The 16,137-nt window shown below is 35.5% G+C and overlaps 1 protein-coding gene across 4 annotated transcripts in view; it reads right to left on the bottom strand.

Annotated features, from left to right (window-relative positions):
* Window positions 1–16,137, bottom strand: part of LOC148940562 (SCY1-like protein 2) — a 143,056-nt gene that overhangs the window by 5,205 nt on the left and 121,714 nt on the right. For all 4 annotated transcript variants that reach the window (XM_089104959.1, XM_089104958.1, XM_089104960.1 and 1 more), the window contains 2 exons: window positions 6,631–6,850; window positions 3,880–4,038 (listed from right to left, as the gene is read on the bottom strand). In XM_089104959.1, the coding sequence (XP_088961085.1) occupies window positions 3,880–4,038; window positions 6,631–6,850 (379 nt within the window). The remainder of the gene's footprint in view (window positions 1–3,879; window positions 4,039–6,630; window positions 6,851–16,137) is intronic.

Here is a 16,137-nt window from a genome sequence, read left to right as displayed (position 1 = left end):
GCCTTTTCCAAAAGGTACCACACAAGTATTTGTCCGATAAGAGTCATACTTACTCCTACCGTTTACTCGTGCCATTTAACCAAACGCTTGGAAAGCTATAGTTTTCACCGTTCGGGTGCGAGTCCAGGGGACTTGTTGGTCAAGTGTCAATCCGATAACACGGTATTCCACCTTTAGACTAAAAGTGGCCAAGCCTATTAGGCTTAGGTTTACTTGTTCGCCTGTGAGTCCAAACAAATTCAGTCCCAGACTTTGCATACAAGTGGACATTGTCCGTCACGCGTCAACCCAAAATCAATCCAATCTTTCATCCCTTAGTTCTATGATTATCTACCTTAGTTCTGCCCTAGGAACGACGTATGGACGATAGACTTATCTATCAACAAGTGAAATAACATCATTTTTATACAATCCTAAAAAGAGCTTATACCAGATTTGCCTCTCACTCACTGGAACTATCTGTCTTGGCTTTTGCTACAAGTCGCCATGGCTTGATAGCCACAACTAATTGATTTTAATTCAAACTTAATTCTGACTTATTATTTCCTAAGGTTTTAACTTGTCAACATAAGATGACAATTTGTTAGCATTCGATGGCTGAGATTCAGCTTTATCCATTTACTAAATTATATTTTGGAATTTGTTATGCATTTTGTTTAGACAGAAAATAAGTTGATGTCAGAAACATAAGAAAATAAGAATATTTGCCAAATTTACTTTCTAGAGGAAATTTAGATCTTTCTCTAAATAGTCTACAGAATGCTAGAATTTTATATTGGCGAATGAATAGAAATCAGCTTATACAAGCATCTGTTCCTTTCGTTGGAAGTTATAGCTACATGCTTGTCGCAAAATATACATGTTCGAAAGGTGATATTAATAATATGTCACAAAAACGCATAACGCCAAACCTGGTATTAAAACTTCATAAGTTATGAATAAAATCATTATAATAATTTCAATTTGAAATTATATAATTTTATTTAACATTTAAATTTTATACGTTCAATAAATAATATTTAATTATAGATTACAAAGGAAAATAAATACAAATGAAACATGAAATATAAATAAAATTTAAATCGATACAAATATCATATAACATTTGCATGTAAATCATACAATAATGTATTTAAATAATATCTAAAATAAGCTAAATATAAAATTATAGATACAATTTTATAATCTAAAATTGTGTAATATATATTTTAAAAATTCAATTTTTATAAATAATTTTTTAGTTTATGTGTTCAACAAATCAAATTACACCAAGAACTAACAAAAGATTGAACGTAGCCTTTAAGGCAACACATTTTACTCACACACATGAGAAGAATAAGATCCCTAAATATACACTCCTTAAATCAATAACAAAGAGCTATGTTAGTATATTTGCTATTCTAAGTAAAAATTTAATTTCCAGCAGCCGAGCTTCGATCGGTGAAAAGAGAGAAAATTTCTTAATCTCTTTTCCAAAACAACTTTAATTTTATTTTATTCGATGTAGAAAGTAAAACCATTAGGATATTGGACGTCTGGGTATTTCTGACGTCATTCATACGAAAAACTGTTTTTTCAAAATTAATTATGCTTAAACAAACTGTCCTAAAGTCGCAACCTCTAGATGTTCTTTTCATACCGAAAAATGGTAGTATGCCAAATTTCAAAAAAGATTATAGTGCCGTTTCCGGAAGAAAAACAGATTAATATAGCAAATGTGAAGAAACATGAACGAATTTTTCTTTTATCAGACTTGGTAAAAATCTCCCAAAAGGGGGCAATACACAGAATGGGGGGGGGGGATGAATTAAAGAGATGCAAGAATGTGTTGGTAGAAGCGCAATGTTGCAGTAACTATGGATTCATATGCAGTGGCAATTCTACGAAAAATATGGCTTATCAGAAGTGGTCGCCTGTGAGAGAGTTGAACCGATTGGGAGTCCAAGATAGGTGATTCTTCCAACTGGCTGAAACAAAGAGAGACCACGAGTTATTGATGGGAGGGTTTTTTTCACGGCAGTTGAAAACAAGGGACTGGCACTTCCCAGTGTTAAATGTAAGACCAAGTTTAATTAAATTTAGGTATTCATCTTGCATATTTTAAAAAATTTCAGAAATCTTCAGAAAATTTCATAAATCAACATCATAGCTGTTACATAGAACGGGAGAAGGAAATACGCCTTGGCGGGCTCCTCTTAGGAAAGGGATCCTTTAGCTCGGGGAATGGGCTCCATATATTTTGAAAAATGGATCTTAAGACGGATTTGAAGGTGAGAAAACATATCACGAAAAGCCTTAATGTTGCAATAATTTACATCGCTTTCAGCAGCAAGATCCCCAAGCTAATTCCCAATTAGTTTACTATGTAAGTGGACAGAACTAACGGCACTACTACGAGGGCGGCCATCTCGATATTGGCCAACTATCGGCCAACGAGGGCGGCCATATCGATCAAAAGTTCAGCCAAAACCTTGCAAAGGAACAAGCTTGCATATGTGTTGAGTTATCAGACCATTTGGAACAACTCCTCGTCTATCCCGTTTGAACTGCAAAACTTGGATTCTTGATTGTCCTAATTTTTAAAGATATCTAACCAGTTCAAATAAACAGATTTCAATTACACTCTCCTTGGTCTTAAGGTGTGTGCGCATGATGGGTGTGCTTCAGAACGCAGTTACCAATACGCAGAGGTACTATATTTTTGAGATAAGTAAGAAAATGGGTGAGTTGTATACCCGTTTCAAAAATCGAAATAGAACAATCCACGACTTTCAATTGGCTAGTCTTGTGCATTAAAATCCTGATTTTTATTCCCTTTGTTTTCTCTTTTCCATAGTTATTGCAGTTTAATTTTGTTTTGTAGCGTTGTGTGATTTTTTCGTTATTTTTTTTTCTTTCGTTTTGATAACTCCTTCGAGCATTTACTGTATTTGTATGAAGGGTTGAAATAAAATTATTATTATTAATACAAAAGTGTTATAATTGTTGTCCCATGGCAGTACACAACACAAAATATAAGCAGTCAACAGTACTATATTTGCAAAATTGAAAACGACTTTTAGCCTCTTTTATGTCTTACTAGCATCTTAGAGGCTAAATTTGTCATAATCTGCAATTCTAGCCTAATAATAATTGATAATTTATATAATAATTATTAACATAATATAGAAAACTAATACTGTAATAATTAATGATAAATAGTTAGGTAATTAATTAACAGTAATAAGTAGTTAATGGTTATTAACGTTAATTGCGTTTTGGAGCATACCCTAATAACAGTTAATAATATTATATAATAAATCAATGATACAGTAATTGAAAATAATTACATAAAGTAATTATGAGATAGTAATAAATAATTGATGACCGTTAACAATAATTGAGTATTGGAACACACCCCAACAATAAATAATAAGATAGTTATTAATTAATTTATAGTAACAAATAATTAATGATAATTAATAATTATTACGTTTTGCAACACGCCCCAATAATAACTAACAATATAATAGTTAATTAAGTTATCAATTAATGACAATAAATATTTAATGACCATTAATGATAATTACGTTTCGGAACACGTCCCAATATTTTAATTTAACTTTATCAACGGCCATGTTTAAACCAAAAAACAAATAGAAAACAGAGATAGTGTTAATAATAGCAAATAAATTATATACCGCGTATGGGTTCTCTAATGTTTGACCTGCTGTAGCCATAATTGGAGACAGATGTTTGGATAATGAAGTGGTGATCGTGGTGCTCCTAAGAGGTTTACTGATAGCCTCGGGCTTTTGATTTTCTTTAATGGCCATGTTTAAACCAAAAAACAAATAGAAAACAGAGACAGTGTTAAATAATAGCAAATAAATTATATACCGCGTAGGGTTCTCTAATGTTTGACCTGCTGTAGCCATAATTGGAGATGGATCTTTGGCTAATGAAGTGGTGATCATGGTGCTCCTAAGAGGTTTACTGATAACTTCAGGCTTTTGAACCAATCCGTTGGGGGCCTTGAAAGTTTCGTCCAGGATTTTTCTGAAACCATTAAAAAGTTTTTTGACAAGGCAATAATAAAAGAATACTAAAGACTTAAATTGCTTATTAACAATGCAATAGATAAAAAAAAGAAAAAGAAAAAGGGACTGTTTATTAATGACTCTTGACTGAAAAAAGAAGAAAAAGGGACTCTTTATTAATGACTCTCTGACTCTTTATTAATGACTCTTTATTGATTGGCACTTTATTAATCCTATTTTTCAAGCAACAATCACTTAAACCCGTAACCAAATAATATAACAATAGCAGAGAAGAGAAAAGAAGAGAGAAACATAAAAACAGAACGCTATGGGTTAAACTGATATTAAAATGCACAAGTACCCAAGGACCCAGGGTTAGTTCTCGAAATTATCTTGAATATAGAAATTTATTCCCGTTTTTTGAAAAAATCTAACCGGTGTTAACCGATTGACGTAGATGGTTGTATTAATCGGTAGTTCTGGTCTTCATAATTGTAAGTTGTGTCTTTATATTTTATATTTATTGAATGTATTCCTCATAGTGTATCCTGAGGGAAAATAAAAGTATTATTATTATTATTATTAATAGAAAAGAATATCATAACATTTAGCTTTGAGGGGAGAGGGCAAGGAGTTGGGAGACGATGAGTCGGTTTAGATGAAAGGCAAGGGCCATTCATTCCTCAAGATTTTGCCTAGATTCTAGGCATACCCTTATTTGTATATATTCTCTTTGAAAAACAGCTTTTAAAAGAATTTTTATGGGAAGAATTGACCTAAACAGCAAAATCGCCTTCCCCTAGAATTTCACAGATACATCTCCCCTGCATTTCCGTGAATTAACATCACCTAATTACATTGGAAACAGACACATTTATAAAACATTCCATTTATAAAACATTTATAAAACGACCCATAGTGGGGGCCCAACGTTCGGGAGAGGGCACAGGTCAGTGATACTGAAATCGGTACAAAATGTACCTAGGTCGCGCCACTATGGGTCTACAGCTGGGGCAGCCTGCCAGCCCCCCCCCCCAAAAAAAAAAACAAAACAATCTTGACATTCGTGTTGTGATTTTTCTTTTTATAATATACATTTCACCTATTTCTGCAGTTTTTTTCGAAGTTATGAGCCCTCTCCCACACAAAAAAAAAATTGCACGTACACGTCTGTACAATTTAGCGTCATGGAATCAAAAATCTTAAGCTTTAAGCGGTGTGAACACAAAAATATATTTATGCAGGTAGGATTCAAAACCGCGAAGCTTGAATTGAAATTTAGGTTTAAAGTTCTCAACTGCACAGATTAAGATCAAACACACGTCCCCTTTTAAAGGTTAAAAGAACCTAACAGACCGTTCTATTTTACGTACTCGTGCTATTTGCAGGGTGATATTGGAAGTTATTAAGATAATTCAAATTCCAACTGTACCAGAGGCTAACTAATTTATCATTCTTTTGTGCATATTTGTGGTAACTGAGTAAATAAGTATAATGGCACTAGACCGTCAAGGTCCAAAACGGCGGTGCTTTTGAATTGTGAATTGTTATGCTTTTGGAATGCGTTTGAATTGAAAATCCAAGTATTTTGAAGAACGGCATCAAGACATGGCTAATTGTAGAAAAAGCCAAGACAGATAGTCCGAGTAATTGAGAGGCAAATGTTTAAATGACACGGGTAAATGACGGGAGTAAGTATGACTCTCTTATCGAACAAATACTTGTGTGTTACTTTTGGAAAGGCACGCCTGCCTAGAGTCTCAGACAGGTTGGCCAAGAATTTAAAATTGACATAGGACCGTTAGATTGCCTGGAATGAGAGGCAAATAAGGCACGCCCGCCTATGGTCTTAGGAAGGATGACCAATAATTTAGAATTGACACAGGAACATTAATTCGCTTGAAGTAACAGGAAAAAAATCGTTTAAAGCCATCTTCATCTTCCAACTAGTACCTGTTCATTGCCTAAGCTCAGCCCCGCATTCTGAGCAAATTTCAATTTTTCACAAATTTTTCAAATTTTTGGGTCACTTACCCAAGACTCAGGGCGGTTGGGCACCCATCCGGTATCTATAGTTATCTATAGTAGATATCTTCAACGGTATCAGTATTTCGGTATCTATTTCTATATTTCAGTATTTATATTTTTGGTAGTTCATTTTGGTATCTATAGTAATATAGTAGGTATCTTCAACGGTATCAGTATTTCGGTGTCTATTACTTTTGTATCTATTTCTATATTTCGGTATCTATATCTTCGGTAATTTATTTCGGTAACTATAGTTATCTATAGTAGATATATTCACCGGTATCAGTATTTCGGTATCTATTTCTATCTCTATATTTCAGTATCTATATCTTCTGTAATTCATTTCGGTATCTATAATTATCTACTATAGATACCTGTAGTAGATACCTATAGTATAGTAGATACCTGTAGATATCGAATTGTGCTCCAAACTGACGTCCAGACTAATGGTGATGCACCATTTTCAGGGATTCCTTCAACAGTAAATTTGAACCAAATACCAGTTATCTTTCAGTTACTATAGTTGCCATATCTCATAATTACCATAGTTACCATTATCCCAGTTCAATTACCTACAACTTACTTGTGCTCCAAGCTAATATCCATGGATGATTTAAGAGTCAATTTTTGTGCCGTTTCTACTTTACTACCCATATCTTTAATGAGTTGAATCAAAGCTTCCAACTGTACTAAATTCAATCCTGGCTCAACTGTCATTGGCCACAATGCTGGCAATACTTTTGTGGCTAAATATTCTTTTGGAATACCAAGTTTCGGTTGCTCAAAAGCCAGTCTATATATACCTAAAATCAAATATCTAAATAAAATTCAAATAAACTGAACAAAATATTTTGTCAAATTAAATAAATTGAATTGAAATAAATTGAAAAACTACCTAAAATTAAATTGAAATAAAAATAGTGATTATAATATGACGGAGCATCGCACAAAACTTTCTTACTGTTGGTAAGTGTTCAAACACATAGCAAATCACGAGAGGCTATATTTTCCATAAAGCTGCTATTTCTCTGGAGTACTTTTGCAACTACCATAAGATGGTTTCCGAATATAACAAAAGAATATGCTTTCTTCCTTTTGCATGACTAAAGCCTGAGAGCAAGTGAGTTTTCTCACTGTAGATATTGCATATATTCAGTAAGCTCAATTAAGAGATAATTAATTTTATACGTAGTTTGGTAGCTACACATTGTTTTGGCCCGCAGCTAAGGGATTGAGTTAGAAATTTCAGGAAATATCTATTTTGTTGAGGAGGAGGGTAGGGTGACTTATAATTTTGCATTTCAAGGAATTGAGAAGAATGTTTGTTTTCGTCCTTCAAAAAAGTGCAAATGCAATCATTTTTTCCCGAGCTTGTTTCAAGCTGATTTTAAAAACTTTAGTGTAGTTTGTTCCAGTTTTATTCTAACCAGTTTTGGTCTGTCGTATCTCTATCTCAAACTTTTAAAAAATGTAAATTTTTTCTTGAAAATGACAATGTAATGAAACAGCTTTTTTCTTATAGCCTCTTCAACAAAATAAACAAGATATTTATTTCAAACAATTTTCATCATAAGACACGAAAAGCTAAATTTGAATTTCGAGTCAAAAAACAAAAGCAGGTCAAAAACATTAAAAAAAAGTTGGAAAAGATAAAACTGGCTAAAGAGGGCACAATTAAATTGACAGAATAAATAAATAATTCATTAACCATTATTTAAGACAGTCCTTTTATCAACCTTACCTTAGAACTTAGTTTCTCTAGTACCTCAGTAGAAAGGGGGGTAAAGGTCGTGACAGGGCTCCTTATATGGGCATAGCCTCCCTAGGGAGAACACGTGGTTAATGGGGTCAATGACCTAAATTTCCAAAGGTGTCGATGTTGTTGTTGATGTTGTAAGTGCACGCTCTCAGCGAATGTCAAGGTCGATGTTGTTGTTGTTGTTGTTGTAAGTGCACGCTCTCAGCGAATGTCAAGGTCAATGTTGTTGTTTTGGGCAAGTGCAGTCTCTCAGCGAATGTTATGAGTTTCCAGAAATAGAAAACAGCATTTGATGTTGTTGTTGTTTTGCTCTCAACGAATGTTATGAGTTTCCAGAAAAAGGAAAACAGTTAGATCACGTGTTTCCTTCTCAGCCAATCAGCGAGTCGGTTACATCCCCCTTCTCAGCCAATCAGAGGACTTGTTACATATGGTTTTCCCCGTTACATCACAATTCGCCCTTGAGATTTCGTATATAACGGACATTCAATGTAATTAAATTATCAGAAAGTGTTTTGACATAGTTCAAACAACAATGGAAAATATTAATGAATTAGAAGCCATGCCAATTTCAATTTGCAATGTACGTACATTTTCATTTTTTATTTTCAAAATAAAATTATTTTCCTTGGTCACCCTCCCGTATATTCAGGTAAATCCCCTCCCCCCTCCCACTCTAATACAAACATCACTATACAATCTTTATACTCGATAGAAAACATAAAAAGGCGTTCTTTTTATTACCTAAACCTAACCCCCTCCCTCACTGTTTTTACAACAAAAATTCTCGCAAAAAGAAATAATTATCTTTTCGTTAAATTTATGCAATTTTAAGTGTTCTATATCCTAGCTAAAAGCAACCACTGACTTCTGTCAATTTTTAAAGAAAATGCCGCTATGTTTTGGCATAATGCTCTATGCGAGGTTAAAATTAGCTGTCACCCTTTTCCATTTGTGTTTACGAACGTCAAAGGAACTGTTTCACTGTCAAAATTAAAACACTTTGAGGCAATTGCAATTTATTAAGCGCAGATACAATGCGCTATTTTGGAGAACCGGTGAAATCTCGTTATTTTCAAATTAAGGTCTAACAATATATTTAGGACATTATGTAAAGGGGGGGGGATAGGGGGCAATGTCATCGCTTCTAACAGCTTCGTTGTAAGTAAATTATGTAAAAGGGAGAGGGAGGGGGCAATGCCTCAATTCTATCGCCATCATTGTAAAATGAAAACAAACTGTGCAATGCTGATATGCAAGACTAGAAATAAAAGTCCTTAGGAGTTGCATGAAGCTTATATTATGTGTAAATTGAATAGCATTTTAACCTATGTTTGCAAAATTTAGGCCTATAGGCCGCTGGGTTAACGATCTTTTTTTTTATCTAATTTAAAGCCTATAGACCAGAACATTTAATATTTTTCTAAATGGTAAAAATAGAAACATTGATTTCTATCCTAAGGCTATAGACTACTGATTGTCATGATTTATTTTTTACAAGTTTTCTAATAAAAACGTTTGATTTCTAAGCCTAATATATTTCTCGCTAAATTTTTACTTTTTGCTTTGGCTGAAAAAGGGTGGAGGAGGGGGCTTCTTTGAGATAAATGTTTTTCTAGACGAATTATGTCTGACAATAAATTCTGTAGAAGGAGGTACTAATTTTCCTTCTTTAAAATAAAGGTGGAGATTATTTTGATACTAATTTTTTCTCTTCTTTTTAAGGCAAATAATGAAGAATGTGCCCCACTTCCTAGAAACAGAGCAAATGATGATGTAACAGTCCCTTTTAGAGCATCAGTTATACAATATGCTTATTGGTCAAAACCCCCCAGCTCTACGCTTCATACCCGAATGCAGCCTGGCAGAAAACCACAGACAAAGTGGGTAATTAGCCACACTGTCGAAGCCTCACCATTGCAAGATCGTGAGGTTGTCTCTCATCATGCTTTTTCGACCTCTGGAGCTGTCCCGGCTGCACAGCCATATGACATTGCTGGCTCAGCTGCACAAGAAATTAACGTCGCCCCGTCCGCCATCGAACACACGTTACCTGGACCATCCGGCACCCAAGTGCAGCCAGGATTTGCAAATGTGAGCATTTTTTCCTCAAACTATCTTATATAAATATATATATCTATTTCTTCCAATGCGTTTTCTTTTTCACTATTTTTCAACACTGTGTAAAAGTGTATCTCAGCGGGATCTTATCCCCGCACCCCCCACCAGTAGTTTGTCCCCCCTCCCTCGGTGATCGCGAAATGTGATTTTTTTGAAAAAGAAACCGCTCCTCTTTTTCTAATATTTGATATTTTCTCTGTTGCTATTGCTTCGATATCTCATAAGTGAATATTTTTAGGTAATTTCTAGACAATTAATAATCACTGCCTTTGAAACTCAAATGTTATTTTTCACAATTGAATATCACATAGTTTTAAGAGAGAGATTATTCCATTTTATCCATCTGTCACATATCAGCGTTCTAATTTACACTGAATGTTTTAAAATAGCTTACAAACCATTGCATAGATTTTAGCGAGGGGAAACCAAGCTAACGGTTCCCGGCATTTTCCTCGTCTGAAGTTCAGTCTTGGACTGCAGAACACTCGCTCGCGACAGGTTACAATAATTAAACTCATGAGTTCACCGAACCAGTATGGAATTAGAGAAAAATAGCGACTTATGCAGTCTAAGCGAATATTTCAACTTGTGACGGACAGTATGTAAAGGTGGGGTCGGGAAGCGCTGTGGGAAGCACCGCAGGAAGCGCTGTGGGATGTGCTGCGGGCCAAAGAAGCGCTGTATGATGCCCCGCGGTTCCGAAAAGCACAGCGAAAAAAAAACAAAAAAAAACTAGCCCTTAATTATTTTAGCTTTATTATTTTAAATATTTGACCATCTCTTTTTTTTGAAAACATTACCGTCTTCTATGTAAAGCATTGTTATAGATTGTAAATATATTAAGTTGGAAATTGACTGCTTTCAGTTGAATTAACCAAATGCTACTACTAAGCGATGACTTTAAATAATAATCCAAATTTTAAAAACAGTAGGGGATGATTTGAACACTTTGAAAATAAGCTATTTTTCATTTATAGGTTGGAGCATTGGTCCCTTACTCACCATCGTCATCAGGTGAAGAAGAAACATGTCAAGAACTCATTGAAGGGGCAATGGAGTTTCACGACATTCAGGACAATGAAACATCAGCTATCAACGATAATGACTGGCATGGTATTGTTAACTCTGGTGAAATACCTTTTAATATTGATGCTTTTCTATGTAATTATTTCAATGTAGAACCTAGCACAGTTAAGCAAGGTAATGTTCCTAGTTCAGAGGGGGACTTGCCTTTGCTAAGACCAAATAATTTACAAATTTTAGAGGATTTTACCCGGGAATTAACAGGGAACCCTTCTCCTCCTCCTCCTCCAGCCTCCAATACCCTAACGAGTCCACTTCAAACAACTGAAGTGGAACATTCGGCAAATATTGTTGAACAACTTGGGGGAGGGGGTGATATACAAGAGGGGGAGGGGGTACAACTTTTCCAGACTTTCAATTATCCAATACAATTTTAAATGCAATAGTTGTTTACACTGCGACGTTTGGTGATCCCTTTAATTCACTAATGGGGGCGAAATTTGTGTTTGACCCTGTAGAAATTGTGCATGCCTATGTAGATAAAATTCGTGCACTGCTGGAGAACCAAATTCAATTGTGGGGGAGGGATTCAATTAAGGTTTCTATTGTTTTAAACGTATTCTATTTAAATGAGGGGAAAAGTGAAGTATATCACCATTATATACAGTCTGAGATGTGTTTGGTTTATCCGAATTTGGAAAATTTTGAGGGTGTTTTCATGGAGTTGGTAGATCAAATTATAGCGCATCTCGAGAACTATAACGAAAATGGTAGTGGGTCTCTAGTTCTATTTTTTGAAAATTTAAGTGTAAATATGTGTAAATTTAAGAAAGATTTTATTTTAAGAGGGGGGCATAGGGGCACGGGTACAGTTTTAAATTATAATCCAGATCTAGTAGGTTGTAAAGGTGTCCAGCAGATTTGTTTTGAAACAGATCAAAAATGTTTCAGGTATGCTTTCCTCATATCAGCATTCGAGCCTCTAGCACGTGACGCTACCAAGACGAATTTAGATTATTGGGCTGTACATGGGAAGGAAGGGTCCGATTTTCTCACTGTAGATTTCTCGTGTTTAGAAGGAAAATACCCAGTAACGCTTCGATCCATTGATATTTTTGAAAGGGCTAATGCACATTTATATATCAGTATTAATAGGTTAACTTATTATACAGAATTTAGTGATGGGGTTCATATGACAAAGAAGGGAGTGGTTTTCCTAGTACGGGGCCCCGTTAGTTAATTTTGTCAAACACAGGGTTTGGTTGCTCTGAACACCGCCTAGTGAACCTGCCAATCAGTGACCCTGCCCCTAAATTTCTGTTGTCAGCGTACACTCAGGCGACCAGCAAACCACACGGGTACATTTTGCTGGATCCTAATCAGAGCACGCCCGAGGATCTACGTGTAGTCACCGACATTTTCGACAATGAAATTACAGTATATCTTCCAGTGAACAGTAGAAAAGGCTATTAGTTGCCATTATGACACTGAAGAAACTACACGAACAACTACATTTATTTTCCGTTTTAAGCACTTCAAAACCCTTGCTTAGGAAGGCTATACTCAAACATGGTGTTGACAATGATTTCATTAATCTAATATCTGAACTTTTTTTAAATTTAACGGAGGGAAATGTTCAACTGCCAGAAGGTTTTATAAAACATACAAAGAAACATCTTTCCACTTTACGCGCGTTGGCTTGTAAAAACAAGGGAAAATTTTTTAAAAGAAAACGGCTCCTTCAAGCGGGCGGTAACTTTTTCACACTTTTACTGCCAATAATTGCAGGACTTGTAAACAGTTTTCTCTAGAGAATGGCTAAACCCTATAAATTGACACCATTTGAACTTGTCCTCTCGCCTGTCGAACATTTTGAAGACAATCTAAACAAATTCATTAATGATGAGAATATTGCCGATGACAAAAAACTCCTTTTACTTCAAGATGCATTGCGACGTGTGGACAAGCATAAACCTTATCGTGAGAGACCCACCGTCGCCGCCGCCGTCACTGATCCCTCTAAACAGGAAACATCTCCTCAAGATTCTGCAGCACTGCAATCAAAGGAGAAGGAATTGAATTCAATTGTATTGAAAATTGGAAACCTATTGCCAGTGACCTATCGAGAACAGAGTAAAAGAGTATTATCATATCTCATGTTGGAAACTGCTGATGAACATCAAGTTCAAGTCGATAGCACAGGGAAACGAATTATAATTCAGGGAAAAAGTTATAATCTAGTTGATTTAATTTGTGATATGGTGACGAATCGTAAAGGACTTTTATCCTTTGACAATAATCTATACACCTTTCTAAGTGCATCAAATTTTCCCAAAGGTCTTATTGGCAATAAGCAAATTCTTAAGAAACTAACAGAATATAGACCACCAACAGAGCCAACAATATTTAAAAAAGAAGAAGATTCAATGTTTGAAGATACTATCACTACTGATTTTACAACACCTGTGGCTGCTAGTCAAAAGCGAAGACGAATTTATTCACCCTCCAGTGTGCAAAAGGGGGGTGGACATTACACTACATGCTTGCGTTCAAAATGGATGAAGTTCTGAAAGGTGTCTATGAAAATATTGGTGAAGCGGGAAGTTTAAGTTCTCCCAAAACGCTTTCTAAAGCTGTCTCCGGAGCCACCACATTGAAAAAAGCAAAAGAGTATCTAGAGAATGAACCGAGTTACACACTGCTTCGGAATCACAGATTTCGCAGCAAACAATATCGACAAACTAAAGCCTTTGTCCCACTGCATATAATGCAACTGGATCTCCTAACTTTAGACACAGTTCAACGGCGTCACAATGCACCGTACAAATATATTCTAGTGGCAATCAGTGTCTTTAGTCGCTATGCTTATGCCATTCCACTACGATCAACGAGAGGTGTTGAAGTTGCTCAGGCCATTGAAAGTATTCTTGAACAGGATTCGTATAGAAAAATTCAATCGGATCGTGGCAGTGAATTTGGTAATCCCCATGTGAAAAAGGTTCTTTTGAAATATAATACAACACTTTATCATAGTCACAGCCCGATAAAGGCTGCACTGGCTGAACGATTAATAAGAACGATTCGTCTATTAATTTCAAGATATTGTAGCCTGAAAAATACACCGGCTCTTATTCATGATTTAGATAAAATCATGCAGATATACAACCATCGACCTCATCGACCCCTGTCTACCTCAAGCCCTCGGGAATTTCACTGCAGTGAAAATACATTTGGTGCTTTTCTAAAGCAATATTCCAATGGTGAAAAAGAAAAAAGAAATGTGAAGAAGAAATTCAATGTTGGTGATACTGTTCGAATTAATAGAACCACTAATATTTTTGAAAAGGGGAATTATTTATGGAGCACTGAACTTTTTAACGTGTCCAAAATCCTGGACACCGAGCCCACGACATATCGACTGCGAGATACCAAAGATGATGAAATTCTTGGCGGCTTTTATGAATATGAACTGCAAAAAGTTAAAAACACTAGCGAAATGTATCAAATTGAAAAGATATTAAAGATTCGTTTTCGTAGGGGCAAGAAACAGTTGCTTGTTCGATGGCTAGGATACAACTCAGATTTTGATTCTTGGGTCAGTGCTGAAGACATTGACAATGTCCAATGATTTCTATGTGACTTTTATGTCCAATGTTTCTGATCCTCTCTACAATGACTTGAATAAAATAAGTGATTTTCGGACGAAACTCTCCCCCACCATCAAATTCAAAGACAATGGAAAGTATGAAGTGGCACTTGTCGACTGTATTCTCAAAAATACTTATGAAATCCTAAAAAAGGATCGTAAATATGAAATTAAAATTAGACCCTATGATTGGCCGCCGCCAACATCCTCAAGTGATCAAGAACAAATTCAAAAAATCAATTGGATGGATTATCCATATATTGAATTAACATACGAGGAACTCACCTGTATGAACGATTTATGTCGTTCTATTAATAAAAGAATTTCCGCTCGTAAAAAGGGAGCTTTTCATTTCAACTATTCAAAGGAGGAGGGTAAGATCTACATTAGTTCACCTATTGCCAACGAAAAGGTTATTCTCAATGATAACCTAAAGGATGTTCTTGGCTTTAAGCTCAATATAATCAATGGTAAAAGTGCCGGAAACACTAATTTCATTTTCGCTGACTACCCGCCTGCCTTCTCCACAGACACTTGTATATTTCTCTACGCTTCATTTGTGGAAACGTCGAGAGTCGGTAATTCAAATGTCCCCCTCCTACGTGTTCTTGAACGAAAAACCAATCAAGAACATATTCATCACTATAATATAAAGCATCTTCAGTATATTCCCGTAAACACTTCCTATTTGGAACTCTGTCAGTTAACACTAAGAACCAAATTGGGCGATCCCAGAGCAATTTCAAAAGGTTTGGCTGCGATTACATGTCATTTTCGTCCCATCATTCAAAAGCAAGATGTCTCATAAAAAAGTGGTATTCACTTGTCCTGATATTGACTGCTATGTTAATACTCTTGGCCCAAGACAACAGGGCGATGGAATTGACTATTAAAAGATTCACTCTTCAATGTCTGGCTATTGTCTTTGCAGTTGGTTTGCTAAGCTGTTTCGGTCTTCACTACCTCTGACTAGAAAATATCCTGTACTGGCTGGAATAGACTTAGCATCCTTTAAACTATAAGATTGGGGTTCTGGCAAGGTTTTAAAAAAAGTGCTTCAGAAAATCTTAGGTCTAGTGCGCGAATCCTTGGCGAGAAATTAAAACAAAATGGTAAAGCTTTAAAAAGGTCGAGAAATAATACATCACTCATCAGTCTCTACTCTGGATGGAAACGAAAGACATCATCCCTCTTGTCAAAGAAAAGAAGGGAAAAGCCGTCAAATACCGTAAATAGAAGTCCCAGGAAGAAAATTGTTAGATCAAAACTTGATTTCTTCTCCTAAGATGTCCTACCTACCGCATAAGGATGCTCAAACTTCAATCACCTCCTCATTGAATCTATTCAATGCTGAAAATGTTGATGTGAGTGTCAAGCATGGATACTATGAACAATTTTATCCTCAACAACCCCTCTCCGATAATATCCACTTTCAAATTTATTCCAATGAAGACTACTTTATGGACATGTCTTCAACATTTATAGATTTACAAATGAAAGTCCGAAAATCCGATAATACAATGCCAATTCGGGGCGATGGA

This window comes from Artemia sp. Qi Xiang Cuo, chromosome 19, assembly GCF_049724085.1.
Source record: "Artemia sp. Qi Xiang Cuo chromosome 19, ASM4972408v1, whole genome shotgun sequence".
NCBI lineage: Eukaryota > Metazoa > Arthropoda > Branchiopoda > Anostraca > Artemiidae > Artemia > Artemia sp. Qi Xiang Cuo.
The sequence above is the reverse complement of the archived record's forward strand: the minus strand, read 5'-3'. Positions and strand labels throughout refer to the sequence as shown.